This window comes from Dendrobates tinctorius, unplaced genomic scaffold (genome assembly GCF_039654945.1).
Source record: "Dendrobates tinctorius isolate UK_male_01 unplaced genomic scaffold, ASM3965494v1 ptg000111l, whole genome shotgun sequence".
NCBI lineage: Eukaryota > Metazoa > Chordata > Amphibia > Anura > Dendrobatidae > Dendrobates > Dendrobates tinctorius.
The window spans coordinates 42,358,957-42,384,588 of NW_027361779.1; the positions used below are offsets into that span (position 1 = coordinate 42,358,957).

Below are 25,632 nucleotides of genomic sequence, written 5' to 3' on the forward strand. Positions count from 1 at the left end.
GTAGAACCCTCTTCCTCTCTCAGATTCTGGAACCTCTATCAGGACGTTTTTCTGGCATAGACTCAAGCCCTCCGCTTCTAAAGCTGCTTGTTCGAGGGGTGAAGATCTTAAGGGAGTTAGTTTAAAGGTATCCCGCGGGACCTGGGTAAACTCCAATCTAAGCCCGGTGGATATTACCTTGCGCACCCAGTCACTATTTGTAATCTGTAACCATGCCGGGAGGAAGGATGACAGTCTACCCCCCACGGGAATTACTAGTCATTGATTCTGTCTCTTTTGATCTCTCGACGAGCGTCTGAACATGTAGCCCGTACCTCTTCTCCTTCTATCTTCCCATCTGGGACGGTCTCTAATAGGCGAAGAATTGCGCCTTCTCCCCTGACCGAATCTCCTTCTACCAAATGGACGTCGGTAGGACGCAGACCAGAGATTTGGGAATTTTTTCTTGTCGTCCCCAGCCTTCTCAAGCAGTTCGTCCAGGACTGCGCCGAATATTCACCTTCACACGGAATAGTACAGAGCTTCGCCCTGTACTGAATGTCTCCCTGCCAGCACTTTAGCCACAGGGCTCTACGAGCCGCATTAGAGAGACCTGCTGCCCTGGCGGCCATTCTTACTGCATCCGCTGAGGCATCTGCTAGGAATGCTGCTCCCTCTTGGATTTTTGGTAGGGCCCCAAGAATTGTTTGCCTCGACGTACCCTGTTTTAATTGTGATTCCAACTGGTCCAACCAGACCATCATGGACCTGGCCGTGCATGTTGATGCCACTGCTGGTCTTAAGGACCCGGCAGCCATTTCCCAGGTATTCTTAAGGAAGGTATCTGCCTTCCTGTCTAGGGGATTTTTAAGGGATCCCATGTCCTCAAAGGGTAGCGAGGATCTTTTCGATGCCTTCGCAATGGCTGCATCTAATTTGGGGGCCTTGTCCCAAGTATTCACTGCCGGATCGTCGAAGGGATATCTGCGTTTGAGGGCTGGTGGTAGCGACCCTCTTTTATCCGTTTTTTTCCACTCTCTGTGGATCAGATCCTGGATTTTCTGATTTAATGGGAAGACTCTACGCTTCCTCTGCTCCAGGCCCCCGAACATGACATCCTGCATGGATAACTGGGGCTTAGGCTCCTCTACTTGCATTGTCCCTCTGACTGCTTTGACCAGCTTGCCTACCCAGTCAAGTGGCAAACAAAACCGCCCAGAGTCCTCTTCTCCTGAGAAGGACGAGGGAGATGAAGCCTGGGAGTCTCTACTTCTCCTCCATTCTGCCGAGGAATCGGACTCCACCGGGACCCCGCCCCTTAGACTTTCCGGCTGGGACAAAGACTTTAGGGTTTCCTTCATCTCTGCCCTATGTCCCTTAAACTCGCCGCTACCGCGGGCGACTCTTCCGCCACTGTCTGCTGAATACAGGGGGGGGCACAATTTTTTGGGGCATGAGTCTGGTAATGGGCATGCACAGAGGGCGCATTCCCTGTGTTTAGTTTTACTTGTAGCCTTCTTCCACTAGAATAAAACACAGAAGGGGGGGTCCCGTCACTGAGTGAACTTTCACGAAGATCACTTACCAGTGCCACAATCAAGTACCGGAGAATGAGGGGGATTCTTCTCAGTCGATGCTCCTGTCTGCTTAGAGGAGCTTTTATGAATGGATTGGTCACTTCGTCCCGCACGCTCCTTACTGTCACGGGACTCTTTCTTTTTCTGCTTGCCCTGCCGAAGGTCATCCAGGGGCGGTAGTGATGCTTGTCGCTGCCGCCGCTGCTGCTGATCGCTCTCCATTACTGCTCGCAATAATGTGGCCAAGGCAAGGCACCCTGCCAGGGTCCTGCCTATATACCCCTCCTCCGGGCAGCAGTATTCCTGCCGTGCCCCTCCCCCCTTAATAGGGCTCCCTTCCCCAGCTGGCGCCGCACCTGGCCGGAGAGCCGACGCTTATCGGCGTTTACGATGGGCGCCGCCATCTTGGATTCTCGCACCTGCGCAGTGGCGCCCTGCCGACCCGGAAGCGCATCCTCCGCCCGCCCCCTGACGTCACCGCGACGTGACCGGAAGTCACGCGGGACGCCCGGGCGCTCCGGAATGCAGCGCTCCCCGGTCTCAGCACCCCGCAGCCGCGCCGGCCCCCGTTACCACCGCACTTGCGCCGCCGGAGCCGGGAGCCCCCGGGGGGCATACTCACCGGCGGCGGCCTTACCCTGGAGACGGACCTCCTCCGGACGCCGCTCCCTGCTGCATCCGCCACGCCACCCATCCTGGGCCACCGTGGCGTCTTCCAGGAGTTCCACACCAGGCCGAGGTAGGAGACCCCCTCGCTACCTGTATCGGCCGGCCCTGGGATCCGGTCTTCTGTAGGATCCCATCCCCTCAGGAACAGGAAACCAACTGGTGCCGCCCTTTTTGTATCTGTAGGTTTCCTGTTCCTAAAGGGCGGATCCCCTCTCTCGTGGTGCTGTCATGGGAGTCCGAATAAAATACGGTACTTTGCGCATGGTGGGCATAGCCACATGTGGAAAGTAAGCGGATCAGTGCATTCCTATGGGTGTGGAGTCGCCACGATTCCGCAAAAACAATGGGCATGCTGCGGATTTTTCCGCTATGTGATTCCGCAGCGGAAAAATCCGCAGCATTAGCACAGCATTGCGCAATCCCATAGGGTTGCATGGGATGCGTTTTCTTGCGGCGATTGCGCAGCGGAAAAACGCTGCGAAAACGCAAAAAAAAAAAGGCAACGTGTGCACACAGCCTCAATCAATATCTCACTGGACACAAGAACAATTTCCAAAATTGTGTAGAAACAAGTTACATAGAACATTTTTTTTAACCCATAACATGAAAGATTAAGGCTGTGTGCCCACGTTGCGTTTTTTTAAGTGTTTCTGCAGCGTTTGTGCCGGCTCAGACGCTGCAGAAACGCTTAAAAGATGCTTCTAATTAATTAGCATGCGTTTTTGGCTTTTTTTACCAATGCATGCATTTTTAACCGCTTAGCGGCTAAAAACGCAGCATGCTCATTAATTTCCGCATAGCTGAGCGTTTTTAGCCATCCCCAATGTTCCCAGAAAACGCGTGTCAAAAAACGCTTCAAAAATGAGCGGCTTTTTTGCACAAAACGCGCGGAAAAAAAGAGGCGCGTTTTCTGGGAAGGGGATCAGTTTCCGGAGCATTTAAAACCGCTAGCGTGGGCACATAGCCTAACAGTATAACTTTCATTATGAAATATTCAGCTTTAGGCCACGTTCACACGTTCAGGATTTGGTCAGTATTTTACATTAGTATTTATAATCCAAAACCAGGAGTGGAACAATCAGACTGAAAGTATAAGGGTCTGTGCACACGGTGCAGTTTCCGCTGCGGATCTGCAGCAGAACTGCAGGTGATGTACAGTACCATTATAGCCTATGTAAAAAAAAAAAAAAAAACGCTGTGCACCTGCTGCGGATTTTGTGCAGAAAAAAAAGCAGCATGTCACTTCTTTTGTGCGGTTTTGCTGCAGTTTTCCACCTGCTCCATTCTACAAATCCGCAGGTGGAAAACCGTACAAAAACGGCAGTAAACCCGCCAAAAAAAAAGGAAGAAATCCGCAGGAAAAATGCAGGTCATTTGACCTGCGGATTTAGTAAAATCCGCGCTGAAAAATCCGGGAGAGGATCTGCACCGTGTGCACATAGCCTAATAGAAACACATCACCACTTCTTTTCACCCTCTTTGGCTTACTAATACAGAGGTTTTTAAAACACTGACCAAACACTCAGTGTGTGCATGTGACCATACTCAAATTAGGCAGCGCAAAAATGAATACATCCCACGTAAAAAAAAAAAAAAAAATCAAAAAACCTACATCTAGCATTTTGTGTGACGTCTGTGAATTTTAAGGACAGCACCAAGTCTTCTAAGCATGGAAAAAGCAAATTGGTGTCATACTGTAACATCTTTTTCTATTTTCCAAGAAAGACCTCTTTTACAGCCTTGATGCTGGATGGAGAGTGATGCCCAACTTGTCTCCTCAGAATTCCCCATAGGTATACGATGGTCTCCAGATCTGAACCCATACTTGGCCACTGTTTTGGATCGTTGTCATGTTGGAAAAGTTCATTTCTACTAAGGGCACAGAGTGATGGAAGCATCTTCTATTTCAATATAAAGCAGTAGTTCTGTGAATTCAATGAAACCTTGTCACATTTGCTACAGTATTCTGACAAGTGTAAAGGTCTGCTGATCTTTTTGTAAGCTTCACCTTTCTTGTGTAAATTAAATGATTTTCTCTCTCAAGTCTTGTGACGTTTCTTTTCCATGTGGTGCTATTGCTGACAGCATGAAATGGAAAGGGATTTTTTTTTTTTTTTTAAAGCTAAAAGTAGTGCACTTTCATAGTCAACTATCTGCTGGAAACCTGTTTAATGCATAATTACCTGTGGTTGACCTACAGTTAATTAGAATGATGTACTCTAAATGCTAGTTTTGCTCCTAAAACTTTCTTTGGGGTGTACTCATCTATGCAACACGGTCGTGAATTAATCTGTTAGAAAAAATACTTTTTGGGGATTAAAATTTTGCAGTTTGCCATCTGTATTGCGTGTTACACTATCTATGGCTGACTACAGAATGAGTCCCTCTGTGAATTCTGACAGTACAATAGGAGAAAGTGTCAGAAGGTCAATAATATCTGTATAATAATGCACTCGTCTTGTACCATAATGGGATGCAGATGTTTTCTGAGCAAATCTGCAAGAAAAATCTGCAGCATATCCACCCTCAATGTGGCAGCACTAAAATCCACTGCTAATCTGCAGTACATGTGGATTTTGCTGTCCATTTCCAGTGGAAATTTTCTGCCACGTGTGGATTTATACTTAGATCGGAGTTATTACACATGAACAGCAGCAAAGTGCATATCTATTTATATAATTGCCTTGTAAAGGTTTTCATTTCATGTTCTGTTCAGATGTCACCGTATCCCAGAATTCCAAGCGGAGGAAGTTCACCAACCGCCATATTGGGACACCCAAGTGATGGGTGTCTCAATATGGAAACTGCTGCTGGTACCAACCTATTGCGTGGTACCATCAGCAGAACACCGTCGCACTACACTCACGCAGCCTCTTGCGCGGTACCACCAGCGGAACACTGCGTCTACGCAAATTCCATGCAGGCGCAGTGAATCATTCGGCTGTTCCCGGCGGCAGATGCGCTACATGTTTACAAGCAGAGGAAGCCGGTCACATTAAAGGGGTTTTCCCAAGAACGAAAGTTCATTTTAAAATTTGTTTGTGTCTAACCGTGTACGGAGCATACCACATCTCCTGGGCAGCGGAGGAAGCAAAAGACAATACTGACATTACAGCAGGAGATCGCAGAGGATTCATTTTGTGAGGTAAAATATTTCACTGACTGTTTTAAAACAATATTTTACCTCACAAAATGTATCCTTTGTGGTCTCCTGTCAGTATTGTCTTTTGCTTCCTCCCCTGCCCAGGAGCTGTGGTATGTTCTGTACACGGTCAGACACAGGGGTCAGAGAGACAGAGCACAGGGGGGAGACCGCTCAAACGGGACAGCACATGAGGGGAGAACACAGCACAGGAAGGAGAGAGACAGCAGACAAGGGGGATAGCACATGGGATAGACAGGTCAAAGAAGAGAGCACAGACGGGAGAAGTCAGCACATGGGGAAAGAGAGTGGATAGGTGGGTGAGCATGGGGGGGGGAGGATAGAAATTCTCAGCGCTGCAAAGCCTGCCCCCATCATGACATTACCGCCCTCTCGATGCAATAGCATCAGGCCTCCATCTAGTAAACTACATACTATAAATTACTGGTTTTTTTTATTTTAATTTCAGTGTGAGCAAAACATAACGCACAAGACGTGTCCTCACGAACAGTAACAGTCCCACTTCTGGAATAATACAGCCTGTTGACACCTGAGTGGTCGGCACTGGGGCTAGAATGACGTTCTTATGTTACGTCACTTCCTTCAGACAAAGCTGACATCCAGGGCCGGACTGAGACCAAAAAGCAGCCCTGGCACAAAAAAAAGAAAATTCACCAGCCCACATACAATGAATGTCCTCACCAAAATCGCAGAACACTGGCAGGCTGTGCCAACTTTTGATTTAGCTCACACACACACGCTGTATCACAGCTCGCACACACGTATCACACACACACACACACACACACACGTATCACACAGCTCACGATCACACACACAGCTCACACGTATCACACACACACACACACACACATGTATCACAACTCACACACACAAGTAGCTCACACGTATCACACAGCACATACGCATGCATCACACACACGTATCACAAACGCATGTATCACACAGCTCACACACCACACACGCATGTATCACAGAGCTCACACACACACACGTATGTATCACACACACACACACATTACACAGCTCAAACACATTACACAGCTCACACAAAGTAGCTCACACACGCATGTATCACACACATGCATCACACACACACAACACACACGTATCACACACACGTATCACACAGCTCACACAAGTAGCTCACGCTCATACAGCTCACACATCACACGTATCACAAACGCATGTATCACACAGCTCACACACGTATCACACAGCTCACACACACGCATGTATCACACAGCTCACGCACACACGTATCACACACAGAAGTAGCACACACACATTACACAGCTCACACACACACAAGTAGCACACACACACTACACAGCTCTCACACACACACACACATTACACAGCGCACACACACACACACGTGTAGCTCACACACGTATATCACACATACATGTTTCACACACAGCCACACACACACAGCCGCACAACACTCTCCTCAGTGGTGCAGGGGAGGCTGGTGTCCATGTGCAGCTCTTCAGCTTCTCCTGCTCACAGCAGCTCTGTCCCTGCACATCCCCTGGTCTCTCCTCGCTACGGGTCAGGATACTAGCAGATGAGAGCAAGAGAAGCTGTCACCTGCTGACAGGAGCTTATCTCTCCCTGGGAGAAGCAGCCACCTATGCTGACCTTATGCTGATTTCATCTTGATTGCTGCGCTGGCTGTCTCCCTCAGAGCGAGCTGCACAGGAGGACAACAGGCCCGATGCTTTCATAGCGACGCCCCTGGAGGAGAGCAGAGAGGCGTCCTGTGCGCGCCCAGGCGGCCCTTTCAAATTTCTGACTAGGCTCTGTGTGCGCGCACTCCCCTGCTTGCCCGCACTGAAGAGGGCCGCGCTCACACACTGAGGCAGGCCGCTGCGGCCATTATCAGCGTGTGCACCAATAGGAGCGCGAGCGCACACAGAGCCTAGTCAGAAGTTTTAAAGGGCCAGCGGCCCATTTTGTAGTTCAGAGCCGCCAGCCCACCGGGTATCTGCCAGGCTCGCCAGATCATCAATCTGGGCCTGCTGACATCTATAGGAAGTCCGAGAGCAGCAGTTCTCACTTCGGATGTCTGTTTCGTCTGAAGGAAGTGAGAGTGACGCAGCCCAATAGCAGCTGCTGGTTGGCTGCCGGTCTCGCATGTCATAACAAGCAAGTTTGGGAGACTCCGCACCAACATTGCTGGAACAGCGCAGGAGGAGAGTACAGACTAGTAATAAATTAGGAGGAATATAGTAAATTAGAAGAGGTTGCTTGATTAGTGGACAACCTCTAAGTATCTAGAAAGCTTCATGATATTTTTTCCTGCAGCAGCTCCATTTACACTGGAAGATTATCGAGAAAGACTTCCAAAAACGCTCCTTTCAAGGTATCCTTGCAGCCTAAACAGTCTGACAATCAGGTGGAAGTGATCTTCACCAAACGATCATGCACAGTTGTAGCCTATGTGCACTGAATCATCGATTCCAGATCGTTCAGTGCGCCTCTGAAGCTATATCTCATTGTAAAGAGGATTTTAAACAACTGCCGATCGGTAAACATCTAACTGGGTTTAGCGCCACCGATCGGTTCTTGTAAAATAGGTCCTTTACACTTCCAAGTTGTTTGGGGTGCTGGCTGCCCTAATTTTCAAGACATGAGAGAATCTTACTCTGAGTACGTCCTGAAGGTCCCTCTCTGGTATATCCGGTATGTCTATAACATAACTGGGATCCAAGATTGCATGTAGCTTTGTGATCTGATTAGTAATATGCTGGAATGGGGTCTTCCCATAGGTCATGCAGTAAAGAATACATCCCAGAGACCACACATCTCCTTTGGGACTTATCTAGAAAGAACAGAAAACAAGTATTTATGTCATAGTGAATATATTCAGAGAATTTATAAGGACTATACTATTGTAGATCGCATAACTTGGGACGATAATATACATTAGTCCTGCTTTCACGTAATAGGCCAGTGTTATCTATAGGAAGGCAACCAGAAGCACAGATCCACTGGTGTTACCGAGCCATTCTTGATCACATCCTATAAGTTTAAAGGGAAGGTGCCATGTTTTTTTATAATTTAATGTAAAAAAGAAAATAGTATAAAAAGATATTGTCCCCTAAGCTTGACTCAGTGGTGTGTATGGTATTTTTTTTTTACTGTATTAATGCAGCCACTGGGGGCTGCCCCATCTTACCTCTCTGGCTGCTGAACGACACTTTCCATGCTCATTTATGGCAGTCCCTGGGCATAAGACATAACAGTCGGCTCCGACCCCTATCTGTATCATTGCAGCAGCATTAGCTGTGAACTGGGCACGCCTCTGGGCAGCTCAATTCACAGCTGTAGGTGTGACCAGGCGCCATTTTATTAGAGCCCAGTGCTTTCCAGTTACACTCTGATGCAAGCCCTGGATGCTGTACTGTTCCAGCATAACGGCTTGGATGTTCACTCTGCACATACAACCTGCAGGAGAGAATACAGGACGAGCTCCTGGGGACCTAGCTGCTCTTTCCAAAACACCCGACCAGCTGCAGCCCCTGCACTTGCAAAACATAGGAGCTGCTCCCTGCTCTTTCAAAACACTTGGCAATCTGCTGGACATCTAATCCTCTCCTGTGTGATACTGACTGCTGAGCTGTGTATCTAATCCTCTCCTGTGTGATACTGACTGCTGAGCGTGTATCTAATCCTATCCTGTGTGATACTGTCTGCTGAGCTGTGTATCTAATCCTCTCCTGTGTGATACTGACTGCTGAGCTGTGTATCTAATCCTCTCCTGTGTGATACTGACTGCTGAGCGTGTATCTAATCCTCTCCTGTGTGATACTGTGTGCTGAGCAGTGTATCTAACCCTATCCTGTGTGATACTTACTGCTGAGCTGTGTATCTAATCCTATCACGTGTGATACTGACTGCTGAGCGTGTATCTAATCCGCTCTTGTGTGATACTGTCTGCTGAGCTGTGTATCTAATCCTATCCGTGTGATACTGACTGCTGAGCAGTGTATCTAATCGTATCCCGTGTGATACTGCTCTCCTGAAATACTCTGCTGCTGTCACTCTGCTGTTTTGTGTGATCTACATGGTGGTATTGTGTATGATCTATATGGCGGCATTATGTGTGAACTATATGGCGGTATTATGTTTGAACACTATGGCAGTATTATCTGCTAAAAGGGGACCCATTCTAGGGTGGTTCTGGCTGAGCACCTGCACACGGGTCAGGGGTAATAGGTGCAGTCAGGGGAGGGTTGGCTGCTGAGGTAGCTGAAGAGAGGGGCCTCATTTTTAATGTTACTGTATGGCTACATTTCCCCCCATCCTGCTTCCCAACGTCACCCCAGACTGCGCCTGTCGCCTCGCTTTCACACATCACCAGGACAGGATCTGAGGAGGGGAATGGGGTCTTCGCATGCAAAGTCTGGATCAGAACAGGCCATCAATCAGCAGAAATGTTTCCTGGATTTCCGTGGTGCTGTCACCCTGCTCTTCCCATATATCTCCCTCTGTGCCCCCCCATAGACCAGCACACTGTTCTCCTGAAATACTCTGTGCTGCCTGCCATCCTCGGTGACCGAAGACCCCATTCCTCTCCTCAGATCCTGTCCTGGCGATGTGTGAAAGCGAGGTGACAGGGGCCTGATATATGGAGGAAGGAGCAGAGTGACAGCAGCACAGAGTATTTCAGGAGAGCAGTGTGCTGGTCTATGGGGGGCACAGTGTTCAGTGCCAGGGATTGAACATAGAGCGCTGTGTTTTATACACATGGATGGACCGTCTGCTCCACAGAAATCCAGGAAACATTTCTGCTGATTGATGGCCTGTTCTGATCCAGACTTTGCATGCAAAGACAGTCAGTAACTTTGCAGGCCCCATCAAAATGGCTGCTCACTGTGTTCCTAGATGTCATCCTCTCTTTTCCCTTAGCAAACACCCAGAAGGGGAGGAGAGGAGTGACACCACACCCATGTCAGCAGATTCCGCCCATAATTACTGCAGGGCAGTAATGTGAGCTAGTTGTACACTTGGTTTTTGTGTCAAATTTCAGTAGCTGCTCCCCCTAGTGTTAACAAGTGGAAATGCCAAACTTTTTAAAATTATTTTTCATATTTTGCAAAATTAAAAACAAATGATAATATTTTTTTAAGAAAATGCAAACATTAACTCTTTACATTTTTTCAATTGCTGAAAAATTTTTTTTGGATGGCACCTTCCCTTTAAGATGTAGTGATGGGAACCTCATTAATCGTTTCACAACTAAAGACCCCCATATGAATGGATTATGTGCACCTTCATCCATTGTTAATGGGAGTGCTGTAGACCAGCCAAGTGCAGAGCTCTGCTATATCTGCACTCCCATTGAGGATGAATGGAGAAGAGGTGTGCGCGCTGTCTCTCCACCCTTCAGACAGTGCGCTTCAGAGGCCCAATTTCAGGAACAGTTGGGGTCCCAGCAGTTGGACTCCCAGTGAAAGGGAATTTATCCTTTTGCCTATGGACAGGGGATAACTTTCAAACTAGGCAGAATCACTAAGCATACAAGTGTTTGAAGGCATACGCCTGATTTTAACACTGAAATGCTCCATCCCAGATCTCCTCTACAAGCAGAATAAATAATTGCATAATCAACTAGGATCTAAACATTTACAGTTGCAATGATAGACAAAGCACGGGCAGATTTTACCTTTGACCTAGGCCTTCCATTATCTCCAAACGATGTGGTATCTTTGATGGCCTCAGGCGGCATGTAATTTATTGTGCCCACCTAAATGGAAGAATAACAGAATAAAAAAGAAAAGAAAAAAATCAATGAGTAGCCAACTATGCCCAAGAAACCTTTTGCAACCAAAAATATTTTTTGCCATACCCAAGTAATAAATATAATTGAATTGTGAGGATACAACTGCTAAGACCCCAAACTGATTGTTGTAGATAACATTTGCTTTACACGGAGACAGGTCAACTCATGAACAAGTATGGGTGAACCTGGTGTCTAGAGGAAACCCAATCTTGGATATAGTGATCCAATAGTGGCTCAGCAGTCAGAGGGCTTCTGATTTATTACTGCTAACGCTATCAAAATGTAGCCATGGAAATATAATAAATCCACACATTAAACCGGAATGCCATCTTCAGTATAAATACCTGAGAGTCTTTCACAATGCTGGTCATATCGGGGTGTATTTGGTTTGCAATGCCGAAGTCTATCAGCTTCAGCATCCCATCGACAATCAAGAAGTTTGCCGGCTTCAGATCACTGTGAACAATACCTAGAAGATAAACAGTACGTGTGTGAACATCCAGCCGCACACAATACAAGCACAAGGGTAGACTTCTAAAATCATGTCCCTTTACTATTAGCTGGTAGGCTCAGTGGTCAGCATCACTGACTTGCAGTGACGGGGTAATGTATTTGAGTCTAATCAAGAACTACATATGCAAGAATTTGTTTCATCGTGTTTTTTTCCCTTTCTTCTGAGTACGTCATTATTTCCTCACACCCAAGTGGGCGCTGTGGAATGAGAACCTAGATGCAGACACTGAACACCACTTGCGGCATAACTGCCCCCGTAACAAGGATTTCCAATCTGCGCTACAAGTCCCTTGTGTGAAAAATGCGCAAGGCAAGTGTTTGTTCTTCTTAATAAAGGGGAAAAGTCCTTAAGGCCTTAAAGGGAATCTGTTACCTGGTTGTTGCCCCCTATTCTGAGGCACTGAACACAGCAACAGCAGGAGTACGTACCTGATCCCCTCGCTACATACATGGATAGAGATTTAGCCAAGTCATGTCACAGATGACCATGCCATACATTCTTGTGCCAGGACCCTCCATGTACCCTCAATGGAAACCTTCCTCTACAAGTAACTGAGAATAATGATCCTTAAATCATGGGAACCAAGAAGAGTCCCATCCTTGACAGAGAGGCTCAGTTTTTTCATATACAACAGATTACCGAACTCATACCTGGGAATAATACCTTCTTCAGTACCTTGTGCATGGCCCATGTGTTGTCTAATTGGTTTCCTGTTTTTGCAAGATTGGGGCGGTTTCGACCCCTCCCTTATGGGCCATGCACACAAAAGTCGTCTTCGGACATTACCTGCCTGAATCCTGCTCATACAGGTGCTATACACATGATCAGGTTTTTAAATACATCGGTTAGGGACTGCTCTGAAATGGGTTACCTTGACATTTGGTAGAGCGGCTTAGTAAACGTTTTTTGCAAAAAAAACTTATCAACCAAATACCCTGTTTTGTTATCTTATTACTAGCACCTGCTGTTTACTGTTACTTTTTTACAACAGAGTATTTTTATCCGTTTGTTTTACTGCGTTTCTTCTTCAGTACCTTGCAGTACATCCTTTGCCATCTGGGACAGTCTGCCCGCTAGCTAAACTAACACTTTCTTATACTCTTCTTTGTAAGTTTTTGGCTTACTGTTGCACTCTATGATTTAGGTTTTGCTGAAAATACCATTAAATGTTTAGTTTGTGTTGTTCAGATGGTATTAATAGAATCTGATTGATCCACAAATGACACTGATCATTGTATAAATATTAGCCACGTAGAGGATTTTACTCGCTTACATAGCGCCATTAATTCCACAGCACCTTACAGACATTATCTTCACATAACTTGATGGTTTGAGTACTTAAAGTGGTGTCTCTCAAGTTTAAAATATATCTTGTATCCAACAACAGGAGCTATGAAGATCCTCGGCAGAATGGAGCGGAGGGCAATCATGGGAGCGCCAGAGATTGCCAAGCGCAGCACTTGGCTGATCTTTGGCGCTTCTATTAGAACAAACATGATCGACCTCTACTCCATTAGTTTTCGCAATCTGTGGGGTCCACGGCGGTCAGAACCCCAGCGATTAGGAAAGTTATCGCCTATGTTTTGGAACAGCCCTTTAAACTGAAAAGCTGCAGTAAACTACCTACCATGCTGGTGTATTGTATGGACAGCTTCTAACATGTTCTTCCAGTAACTCTTTCTTTCCCATGGATTAATCGTCTTCTTCTTCCTGAGCCAAGTATTAAGGTCGATGTTTCCACACTCCATCACCATGTAGATGTGTTCCTTGGTTATTTCACTGAGGAACGACAGCTATAAGTGCTTACAGCTTCTGATTGGACCTCGTCCTTACTAACAATAGAGGAATGAATACTTACTAGTCATACAGACGAATTATTTTATCGCTGTGTTGTTGAAGTTTGTTTAAATGTGAAATCTCATTCTGGTAGCTCTCGATAGTTTGCTTATCGGCTTCCTCTAGATTCACATACTTTATTGCATACAAGTGTTTCTTGTCATCCATGACTTGAAAGACCTGTGACAAGACATGAAAATTATCTACACAACTATAAAGAAATGGCAAGAAAAAACAGGTGCATGTAGGACTTCTCTCAGCTACGATAGGACGTGACCATCCCAACATCAGGCACTTGGGGTAAAGCTGTGCTGGAGCAGTACCACGCACTAAACACCTATTGCAGGGGGCAGCCGCTATAAAGAAGGTTCAGTCTAAGCAACTGTGGCATTGACGTTCAACGTTCATGGTCGCTTGACACAAACACCAAGAACAGGTCTGCAGGAGCATCCATGTGAGCAGAAGCACGCTCGCGTATTGAGCTGGTGATTGACTGTTTTACCTTACTAGATCCACCAGTGCCGATTTGTTTCAGTACTGCGTACACCCGGCCTTTCACAACAATGCATTCACTGGATGGGATAGGGGCAGCCATCTACAAAAGAAAGCCAATGTTCTAGGAAAGTACCAGAAGATGTAAAATTACAGACAATGGGGAGCGGGAGGCACGGAGAAAAAGAGAAAAAGAAAGAGAAAGAAAGAGAGAAAGAGAAAAAAAGAGAGAGAGAGAGAGAGAGAGAGAGAGAGAGAAAGAGAGAGAGAGAGAAAGAGAGAGAGAGAAAGAGAGAGAGAGAGAGAGAGAGAGAGAGAAAGAGAGAGAGAGAGAGAAAGAGAGAGAGAGAGAAAAAGAGAGAGAGAGAGAAAGAGAAAGAGAGAGACGCAAAGAGACACACGAGCAATAAAGAGAGAAAGGCAGTCAAACCGAGAGACACGGGCTGGAGTAAAAGATTGACAGACAGAGAGACACAGAAACATTCAATATACTGTATAGTAGAAATTTGATATATTACCGGAAAAGGTTGCATATTAGCTGGGGTATGTGGAAGATAGCTGGGACGGTTGTCACATGGAGTGGACATCAGCGATAGTGGTCCTAAAGAACCTTTCACCACAGGAGTACGAAAACTAAAACAGGTATAACAAAAAATACTTTTATAGTTCATTAATGCAGGTAACCATACATGGAGGCAAACTTATCAGTGCTGTCTAATTGTTATAGAAAAATATTGGACCAGAAAGTTTAAAGTGTCAGCTATATTGAACAGCGTGAACCGCTAAAAGTGTGTTGCATTTTAACCCCTTCACGACCTTGCGGTTTTCCATTTTTTTCCTCCCCTTCTTCCAAGATCCAGAACTTTTTATTTTTCCATCAATATAGCAGTATGAGGGCTTGCTTTTTGTGGCAAGTTGTACTTTTGAATGACATCATTCATTTTATCATGTCATGCACTGGAAAGCGGGGAGAAAAAAAATGTGTTTTTTTCTTTTATTTGAGTGCAGAAAACAAAATTGGAAATTTGTAATAAGAAAAAATTGTGTTTGTGTCACCATTTTCCAAGCCCCGTTAAAAGGCGATCTAAACATTGTATTACATTTTATTGCAATGTTGTTGTAGCCAAATAAAACAATATATTTTATTAATATTTTGATAGATTGGACATTTCTGAACGCAGCTATACATATATATATATATATATACACATACATACATACACACACATACATACACACACACACAATATGTATTTTTTTATTGCGTTTTTTGAAAAATATTTTTTAAATCTCCCCCGCTTCCCACCCACCACTTTTTACTGGATTTACTAGTTCCCTTGCTGCGATCATCCAATCGCTTGTACTATACATAGCAGTGCTGAAGGTGTATTGAAATGATTGGCTATGAATCGCACAGTTGCGGCACTTCGTTTGAACAGTCATTCTTTAACTCTGCTGCCCGACTAATCCACCTCTCTCTCTGGCTCCGCAAATCACTTCATTGACTCCTAGTTCCCCAACATATTGAGTTCAAGCTATTCCCATGGACCTACAAAGCCTTCAATAATCTGTCTCCTCGGTATAATCTCCAAACTAATTTCCCGATACCTTCCCACACAATCACCGCTCCTCCCAAAACTGCAGTATCTCCTTTACACTTGTACGTTTTTCAAAGATTTCTCCTGAGTGTTCCCCGTCCTCTGGAATTCTGTGTCCCAACATGTCCGATTAACCATCTCATTCAGAACTTCCAGACAGAACTTGAAAAATCAATCTCTTCAAGAAAGCTGCCACCCCACCACCATCGGAGCTGCAGCAACCTGCTAACCTAAGGTCTCCTTCCCCATTATCCTGCATCTCCGCAAAAGGCAGGGCCCTCTCCCCTCTGTGCCGGGCTGTCTTTGTTAGTTTGTTTATGGTAATATATTTGTATCCTATATATTACCCCTCCTCACTTGCAGCAGCATGGAATCAATGGAATAATAATAAATTAAGTACACAATTACCAGTTCATGTAATCTTCCTGTGGTTTGGCAGGAGTGCCACATACTAATGCAGGATCGTGCTTCGGAAATGGCCCAGGTGGAGATGCTCGCTTGGACAGAGGATAAGCACGTGGCTCGATACTCATTCTTTTTCCCTAAAGGTGACAGATATTTGAGCAGTTACATTACTGATGCATTAGAAACACAAATGTTTATGCCTTAAAGGGCATCTGTCAGTAGGATCAACGCTAAGTCATCTAGAAGGGCAAGCGGGTCATAGGAAGCTGCATAAAGTGATACCTCGATATCCCTGATACAATGTCTTATTCCAGAGATAGCCACGTTTTTCTTGTAAATGTAAATAAGCTGTTAAGATCTATGGGCCGGACAGAGATCTCTCCGAGAATCTGCCTCCAGAGCTTCTTTTAAATTAATGGGGGCGTTACCAGCGCGAGACATGTAGATTCTGTCAGTTATCACATGTCTCACATTGGTGACGCCGCCCTTATTTTCTGGAGTGAGACATCGGATCACAGATCTCATTTTATTCCTATCACCAGCATCCAATATAGAAAGCTTATGAGGATTGATCCTACTGACAGATCCCCTGTAAAATGCTTTAATGCAGCCGTGTATAGCAAGGTATAGACCACAAGACACGGAATAATCCGAAGCACACGTCCAGAGTACACAGTTAAAAACATTAAAAAAAAAAATACAGAAAAACTAAGTACACCCTCTTTGAATTATAGTTTTATGTCTCGCGAAATAAAAAAAAAAATTGTTAGACAGTCTAAAAAAAAAAAAAGGAAACACAACCTCAGATAAACACATGACAAATTACACCATGTCATTATTTATTCACCAAAAAGGCCTTAAAAGGGAACTTCGGAGAGATAAACGCTTTATCAATTCCTTCATAACCTATACAGCTGACATCCACTGAGCGGTTTCTAATCGTTGTAGTATCTGCTGTACATTAATGCCGATTTTGCTTCTTCGTGCTCCCACACCCTTTGGAGACGTTACATCACGATCGGGGGGGACAGTGGCCTGCTCCTAGCCCAAGCCAGACCCCTAATTACATCTCCTTAGATTGAGTCCATGATCGGGGATGCTTGGCCTGCCTCTGCCATCTACAAGACCTGTATATTGCTTTGAGTGCTCGAACAGCTCTTCCACTCGGAATCTATGCCTGCTAATGAAACCCCTTTTTCTGATTCACAGGTGTCTCATCTTTCAGACTCACACCCCTTCCAGCTCCCCTTACTGCAGCACAGATTAGGAGGTTTTCTTTAGGCTAAAGAGACATATTGGAATTAGAAGGTGGTATGAATTTGTAGGCCTATGGTTACAATTAATTCCAAAATTCCATTTTTCTTGGGTGTCTGTGTAACAAGGTGGCATGGGGTGGTAGTCATCCCCTGAAGAAGTGTTATACTTCGAAACGCGTAGGGAATAAAGGGTTAATTCATTAACCATGTTTGGCTATGGAATTTGTCTGGCAGCGCACCTAAAAGTCCAAGAATTTACTCCTAAGAATCTGTGTAACAAGGTGGCATGGGGTGGTAGTCATGGGCGAGTCCATTAAGCAACAGACAGTGAGCACCCTGGCACATGGAGAGATGGGTACTCACTGTGTCTGCTGGAATTCTTGTCCCATTGAGCATCACAGAGTCACAGTTCTTTTCCAACAGTTAAACTTTACTAAAAACAGTAAGGTATCCATCACATCAGCAGTACAGTTCACACAGGGCAACTTTTTTTTGTACTTTCCCTGCCTTATGGGCAGACTCTATTCTCTCTGCGCTTTCCTTTCATCTGGGCAGTCCCTCTGGACAGTCTGTGTCCCATCTGTACCTTCAGCATCACCAACTCCATGTCAGCCCCTTGTCCTTCCTGGGAATGATCCTGTTGAGCTGGTGCCAGAGTGCACTATTCTCCAGTCTGGGGTCCCTTACTGCCATCCACAGCTTTATCCCCATGGCCTGTAACTGTCTCCTGAAATGCATGCACTCCCTGCCCTTGGGAAAGCTGCCACAGAGTCTGACACAAATCAGGAAGTGCCTGTCCTATACCTCCCTGCTCTGTGCTGCTTTTCTCTAACTCCTCCCCTCTACTTAACCCCTATGCTGCCTATACTACTTCCTAATCTATCCCTAAGCCTATGCAAAATACAGGACAAATACATTTACATTACAGTACACACACACAATAGTAAAACATTAGTAAACTGAACAGTAGATTAACAAATAAAACGTCATGGTGCCGCATGTGATTGCCCGAACAATGTCCAAGAGAAAGGCGAGGTTCCACGCCACCTCCTTACACCTGATCTGGAGAGCACAGGAACCTTGGCATGTCCTAGAGCAGTCCTGAGGGTGGGAAACAATGATAGTGTTGCAAAGGGAAGAATAGTAAACCCTCACGCTACCACCGAGTGACTACCACTTGCAGCACCTTCCCGTCAAGAATTGCATGTGCCACCACAAAGGTATAAAAACTATGGAAAGGTATGGTCAGATGACCAAGTAGCAGCCTTAGGCTACTTTCAGATTAGCGTTCTGAGGCACAGCACAGGGCCGCCGCTAAGCTCCGCCTCCTCCGGTCAGCTCCTCCTATGATCGCATGACGCGCATGCGATCAGCGTACCCTATATTTAGCATTGGGTATGCTGGCCGTGTGCTGGTATGATTTTGCCAGTGCTGCGCCGAGCGCACAAAAATGCGCCGTGTTGCAATTTTGTGCGCTCGGCGCAGTGCCAAAAGGGCGCAAGCGCCAAAATCATGCCAGCGCAAGGCCAGCGTACCCAACGCTAAATATAAGGTGTAGCTGATCGCATTCACTGTCATGCGATCACCGGAGGCGCGGCCGGGGGCGGAGCTTAGCGGCGGCCCTGCGCCTCTGAACGCCAGTCTGAAAATAGCCTTACAATGTTGTTATATAGACGCCACAAGGACAGTGAAGGAGAAAAGCGCATCGTCGAGAAGTGGGAGCGCTGTGGTCCGGAGAGGAAGACTTTGAAAGGAGTGGCAGGAAGAAAAGTTGAGCGCAACGCAGGACTGAAGTGAGAGACATACTTCAAGGTTTAAAAAAGGCTTGGTCCTGTAGTCCCGGTTCAATTTTCCTTTCCATTTATTGCGCCACTCTCTAGGAGTAGGCAAAGGACCATCCTTCTGGGTACATGGTTGCAGAGTACATCAAGCCATTTTGGTCTTTCCGTGGCACCAAGCTAAACAAAGTAGCTGCACCTGTTGGGCACTTTTTTTTTTTTTTTTTCTTTTTAAAAGGGAATTCTTTGTGTCAGCCTCTTGTGGTGGCAGTAGATTTCAGCCATGGCTCCCCCAATGAGGGACGTGAAAATTTAAGTAGACCGTTAAAGGGAACCTGTCAGAATGAATGTGCTCAGTAACCTACAAACAGTGTCAGGTTGGCGACGTTATACTGATTATAATGATACCTTGGTTGATGAAATCTGTCTTGTGGTTGTTGTGTAGTCTTTATTTTCAGTTTTTAGTTAATGATATGCCTGTGGGGGGAGGTCTTCATGTGGTGCTCTGATTAGATATTCATAATGCAGACTGCTGAAAGGTCACTGATCTGCCCACTAGTTTACATAATGATTATTATAGTTACATACTGAGAAAAAGAAAAACATAACCCCTGGCTGGCACCTGCCGTTTGTTTTTAAACTTTTTCAGTATGTACAGTACATATAATATTCAAATTAAAAAAAAGAATCCATGCAACTATGCTGCAGCACAGGGGCAACGGCTCGTGCCTGCTTGCAGAAGAGTTTCTTTCAGTATGTACATTTAATATTCATTATGTATACTAGAGGGCAGGTCAGTGAGGGATCAGTTACCTGTCAGCAGTCTCCATTATGAATAGATAATCAGAGCACCACATGAAGACCCCCACAGGTTGCCCCTTAGGCCGCCCCAGGGCACGAGCATATCACTGACTGAAAATAAAGATTAAACAACAACCACAAGACACATGTATCACCAAGGTATCATTTTAATCAGTATAACAGCACCAACCTGACAGTGTGTGCAGGTTACTGTGCACAATCCTGCTGACAGGTTCACTTTAATGCTTGCATAGAATTTAAAGCGGGTAAGTAGCTGCCGGGTCCTGTGACCAACTCTATAAAAGCAGAAGTTTTGACAGTTTGCTGGTCTGTATATTTCAAGCGCTAAAACTATGCGAAGAAGGAAAGACGTCCGCAATAACCTTAGAGACAGAGATTTAATAGTTAGAGCCCATAAATCTGTAAAAGGTCATTTTTCAAATAAACTGAAGTCCATCATTTTACAGTGAGAAAAATTATTCAGAAGACAACAATCAAGACGTTTGACAATTTTTCCAAGAGTGGACATTAGGGTGACCGGATCTCATATGGGGGGGAAAAAAATGTCAGAATCTTGTTCGTCTGGACCCCACAAAACGATTCCCCTTTCCAGATATTGAGAGAGCCAAAATTTGAGCTCGATCAAACGACGTTAACCCGTGCCGCTCGTCGCTCAAAGTTTGAAAAAATCCAAATTGAGGTATTTTTAGATTTAGGTATTTTGCATAGTCTGTTAGACTATAAAGAATGTGACAACAACATTGCAGAAATAGCCCTGACCAAATTTTCGAACCATTTGTGGTATTTGAATGCAGAGTTGGTGGGATTATCGTTTTTTGATCCCACCATTACAGACAATGAAAAGTTGTTAATGGCTAATAAATTGCTCAGTAGCACAGATGAACCATCAGAGCACGCTAACCTACATGAGTTGATAATTTTACATAGTTATCTAATCTATTCTAGAGCTTTTGTTAAAGTAGTTTTTGAAACGTCAGAATATAATGCTCGGCATTTGCTTACAACTTGCAGGACATATTGCTTTTGTTCTTCATCTTTTGTCAGAAGGTCGTTAAAGTCGGTTACTTCCTACCTCTTAATTTTTCTTTCCTAACTTTTGGATTTACAACCCTAGCGTGCTCTGATGGTTCATCTGTGCTACTGAGCAATTTATTAGCCATTAACAACTTTTCATTGTCTGTAATGGTGGGATCAAAAAACGATAATCCCACCAACTCTGCATTCAAATACCACAAATGGTTCGAAAATTTGGTCAGGGCTATTTCTGCAATGTTGTTGTCACATTCTTTATAGTCTAACAGACTATGCAAAATACCTAAATCTGGATTTTTTCAAACTTTGAGCGACGAGCGGCACGGGTTAACGTCGTTTGATCGAGCTCACATTTTGGCTATCTCAATATCTGGAAAGGGGAATCGTTTTGTGGGGTCCAGACGGACAAAATTCTGACATCGATTTTTTGCGGTCACCCTAGTGGACATCCCAGCAAATTAACCCCAAAGTCAGATCGTGCAATGCTCAGGGAAACTGTAAAAACCCAAGCGATTCAGCTCAGATTCTAAAGGTCTTAGCTTGTTAAATGTTTAAGTCCATGATAGCAGATTAAGACTGAACAAGAACAAGGCAGCACGGAGAAAATGGGCAAAGTTGCACATGAACAAATCATAAGACTTCTGTAACAAAGGCCATTGGACACGTGGGAAAAAAGTGGAGAAGTTTAGCCATAATGTCCTTCATCACATTTGGTGAAAACCAATTACATCACATCAGTGGAAACACCTCAAACCAACTGTCAGGAACGCTGGTGGACGGGTGATGATTTGAGCTTAATTTACAGCAACAGTACTAAGGTAACTTTCAGTCATTGAGTTGATCAGGAACGTCCAAGCAACCAAAGTATTTGAGAGTCAAAACGAGTCCATCTATCCAAAAGCAAAAAGCTTGAACAAAACTGGGTCACAAGGATCCCAATGACACCTGTTAACTACATTCCAAATGGCTAAAAATGAAAAGAATCAAAGTGTTGTAATAGCCCAGTCAAAGTCCAGACATCAAACCAATTGAAATGTTGTGATGGGACATTAAAGGGGACTGGACTAATTTTTATACCTCAAACTAATGTCATATATGTAAAGTTTATGTAGTGTTGATAAAATTCATATCCTTCTTTTAGAATGCAGCATTTCCGTTTTAGAGAAGACCATGGTCACATTTTTATGCAAATGACAGCAAGTACAGCAGGGTGGGCACTGCACTTACAGCTCTTCTGTCTCTCTTCCCTATCCCCAGCCCACCACCTGTCAGTGACTGACAGATCACTCTTGTTCCAATGTCTTGCCTCATTTGACTGAGATCTACCGCAAGCAAAGTAATTCCCTGAGGTGATGCATGGGCAGTAAGATCCTGATGATGAAGACTGACAGTGTCTGGCGCGATTAGCGAACTGGTTTTCAACAGTTCAGAGACTAAATAGATGACAATTTGAGGCATAAAAACCTGATGACAGCTTCCTTTTAAGAGAGCTGTGCATAAACGAATTCCCACAGACCTCAATGAACTTATAATCAGAAAACTGTCTATGGAGAAGCTAACTCTGTAGTCCCCATACTTCCTGGTGTCTGGCAGGGTGGGCACTCTCCTTGAGAAACAGTTCTGGTGAGTAGCAGAGCGGTAATATTACCAGAACTATAAAACTGAACACAACTCCTACTGTAGAACTTATTTATCAGTTGTTTGATCTGGAGTATATAGTGTTCTCTCTGTATCTATTTATATAGATATCAGGGCTTTTGAACAAGCGCACTGCGCAGGACAGTGAGAGCCATGGTGTTCAGTGCCAGGGGATTGTGATTCTACAGGATTCACTACAGCAGCAGAGAGTGAGGGAGAAGGTGGCGAGTTACTAATTGCTGTATAGAAATCAAGGGGCTGGAGAGAGGTGCCCGGGACATTAGGAGTAAACATCTCTTCAAGAATGAAACTACTGTACACACTTGGTTAGGGTCAGGTAAGCACTAGTGGTCAAGCTCCATGGAAACCAGCTGTACATTATGACAGATAAAAGCTCTCATTCCATGAGATCATCAACAGAAAAAAAAAGGAAGTCACTTGCAAACGTTCTTATTTTCGTGCTAATTACATTAATTTCAACTAATTAAAGCAATTTAATGATGTAAACTCTTAACTAAAGTTGAACGACTTTAGTCGGATCGGGTTTCATGAAACAAAATTTGTTTCAGATGAAACTGGTCCGACTAGGGCAAAAAAAGTCGGGAGTTTCGTCCGAAACCCGACCCCTGCGGACACAGCATCTGCTGCTGTGTAGTGACAAGAAACCACCTCCTGCGGACACGGCACTCAGACGCAATCTGCGCATGTCCTAATGAATTGCAGGACTTCAAAAGATCACCACCCATCACTTCCCACATAATACTTCAAAACCATCGTACACTTCAAGTTTTGCAACAGTCATTTACAAAGGCTATGCAACCAAAGTATTAGGTAGTGATGAGCTAGTGTGCTCGGATAGTGTACCCTCCGAGCATGCTTGTACGCTAATGCAGTATCTTCGGCGTGCTCGAATACTATGCGCAAGTCCCTGTGGCTGAATGTCTCTCGGCTGTTCGACAGCCACTACACATACAGGGATTGTCTAACAAACAGCCAATCCCCTGCATGTGTTGCGTCTGTCAAACAGCCAAGAGACATATAGCCACAGGGACTTGCGCATAGTATTCGAGCACGCCGAAGATACTGTATTAGCACACAAGCATGCTAGGATAACACCTTATCTGTACACGCTCGCTCATCACTAGTATTAATCCTATAAAGGCAGTAGCTATGGTAAAGATCTATTGAAGAAAACGTTTAATAACAGACTGAACAGAGTATAACAAACATCCAATAGATGTGGTTTCCACTCATCTAATGAACAGTCTCCAGATCCTCCTTCCCCACTGGTGCCATGGCTGGACATGCATCAACAGCACCAGTCTCCAGTGTCAGCTATGACAGTAGTCTAGCTAACTTGCTGTGATGTGACAACCCTTTACACTACTATAGTCTGAAACATATTTGGACACATTCAATAGCCTATATACACTGGCATCCTCCAATATTAGAGGGGTTGCCCACAACCCTAGACAGCCCCATCTCAATTGCTCGATTTGCCTGGGTAAAAGAGAGACATCCCGTTACTCACCTTCGATGCAGTTTCAGCGAGGTCTGTTATCCTGGGGCTTGTGTGACATGGTTATGCCACGTGAGCCCAGCAGCCGCTTCACTCTCACTACTTTCGGCAGTAACGGAGATTCGGAGGGAGTCACAGCGTAGGAGCTCTAACATCTTCTAGGTGTCAGCTTTGTCCGTAGGAAGAGTGAAACAATCACTGATTGGCTGCAGCGCTCACATCACATGAGGGCACAACAATGTCACACAAGGTCAGGCACTGACATAGCTGGAACAGCGCCCACAATGGAGGTGATAGAAATAAATGAGAGCAAATAGTAGAAATCTGCACCTAGCAGGCCTACACTGCCCGTCAGTCTACTAGAAGGCTTGGCGTAAAATCATTACAATTATTCTCTGCACTTTAATGTACATAGAAACCTGTTCTGGAAGTAAAACCCACAAATTACACTAAGCTGTTTACATCAAAGCATCCTAATGAAAGTTGGAAAAAAGGTTAAAAGAATAAGCACCTCTCCTTGGAAAAGGTCACTGGGCACCTCAGGAACTTTCCATTTCCATTCTGCCTCCACATTTAGGGGTTTTGGTGGCTCAGTCTGCTTGTGGTTGACAAGACCAGGGACTGGTGAAGGTTCAGACTGTTGATTCATTTCTGGAGGGTGATACGGAGCTGTAGTAGAGTCTGTATCGTCCATATTTATATCTAAAAAATACAAAGCGGAAAAAGACATAATAATGGCTCTCTCTATATATTATGGAAAATTGCCTCTTGTACACTTCTCTTCCCAGCATAAGGAACGTCCCGGCATGAAAATGGTCACAGAGATTGAGCCTCATGCCTCCATGTTCACATCTCCTTTATTGAAGCCCAAAGGGCACAGCACTTGGCACATTCCAGCAAAAGGGAAGGCTCAGCACTCGGACCTCCACTAATGACATTGACAGTTGTGACATGCATGTTCTGTATGAGGTCTCCGGACTGAACCACCACTAGGCGAGATCTCTGGGCACTATAGCTCAGCTATAGAACTAGGATGAGAAAGAAGTGCCCATACTTGCTAGTCTCTACACAACATTCATCAAATACAGCACACAATCATAAAGGAAAGGCGGCCAGAATGACAACAACTTGCCCTCATCTCTTCGGCCATGGGTGCCGGCATCTGCTCGCCTGATGATCACTGATGAAGGAGTCTTCATTTCCAGACTGTTTTCTGTCGACAGCTGTGAACTAGTGGGGCTAACACTGGAGGACAACTAAGAACAAGACATTGGATGATTCAGCACCGTTATATGGAGAGAAAATGGAAGATTTTCAAAATATTTCAGCTAATATGTAATCTGTGATGTAACGCTTTCCCCATGTTATTTCAGATTAGAGCCAGAACAGAGTATTGCACACAGATCCGCATTTGAAATCTGCCAATCAGTGGTGGGGTCAGGGTTGGATTGTGTAGCAGTAGGTTTACTGGGTTTATCAACACTACATTAGGAAACCCAGTAAGGGACATCGCTGCAATCAGGGTCTCTGCCCCTACAATTTGATGCTCTAAGATTAGGTAGC

General features: G+C 45.0%; 1 protein-coding gene across 2 annotated transcripts in view; it reads right to left on the minus strand.

The window, feature by feature from the left end:
• TTK (TTK protein kinase) overlaps positions 1-25,632 on the minus strand; it is a 75,433-nt gene that overhangs the window by 18,513 nt on the left and 31,288 nt on the right. For both annotated transcript variants that reach the window (XM_073589687.1, XM_073589686.1), the window contains exons 10-19: positions 25,202-25,325; positions 24,581-24,771; positions 16,028-16,161; positions 14,540-14,654; positions 14,032-14,124; positions 13,552-13,709; positions 13,321-13,472; positions 11,524-11,648; positions 11,063-11,143; positions 8,039-8,215 (exon numbers count right to left, since the gene is read on the minus strand). In XM_073589687.1, coding sequence (XP_073445788.1) covers positions 8,039-8,215; positions 11,063-11,143; positions 11,524-11,648; positions 13,321-13,472; positions 13,552-13,709; positions 14,032-14,124; positions 14,540-14,654; positions 16,028-16,161; positions 24,581-24,771; positions 25,202-25,325 — 1,350 coding nt within the window. The remainder of the gene's footprint in view (positions 1-8,038; positions 8,216-11,062; positions 11,144-11,523; positions 11,649-13,320; positions 13,473-13,551; positions 13,710-14,031; positions 14,125-14,539; positions 14,655-16,027; positions 16,162-24,580; positions 24,772-25,201; positions 25,326-25,632) is intronic.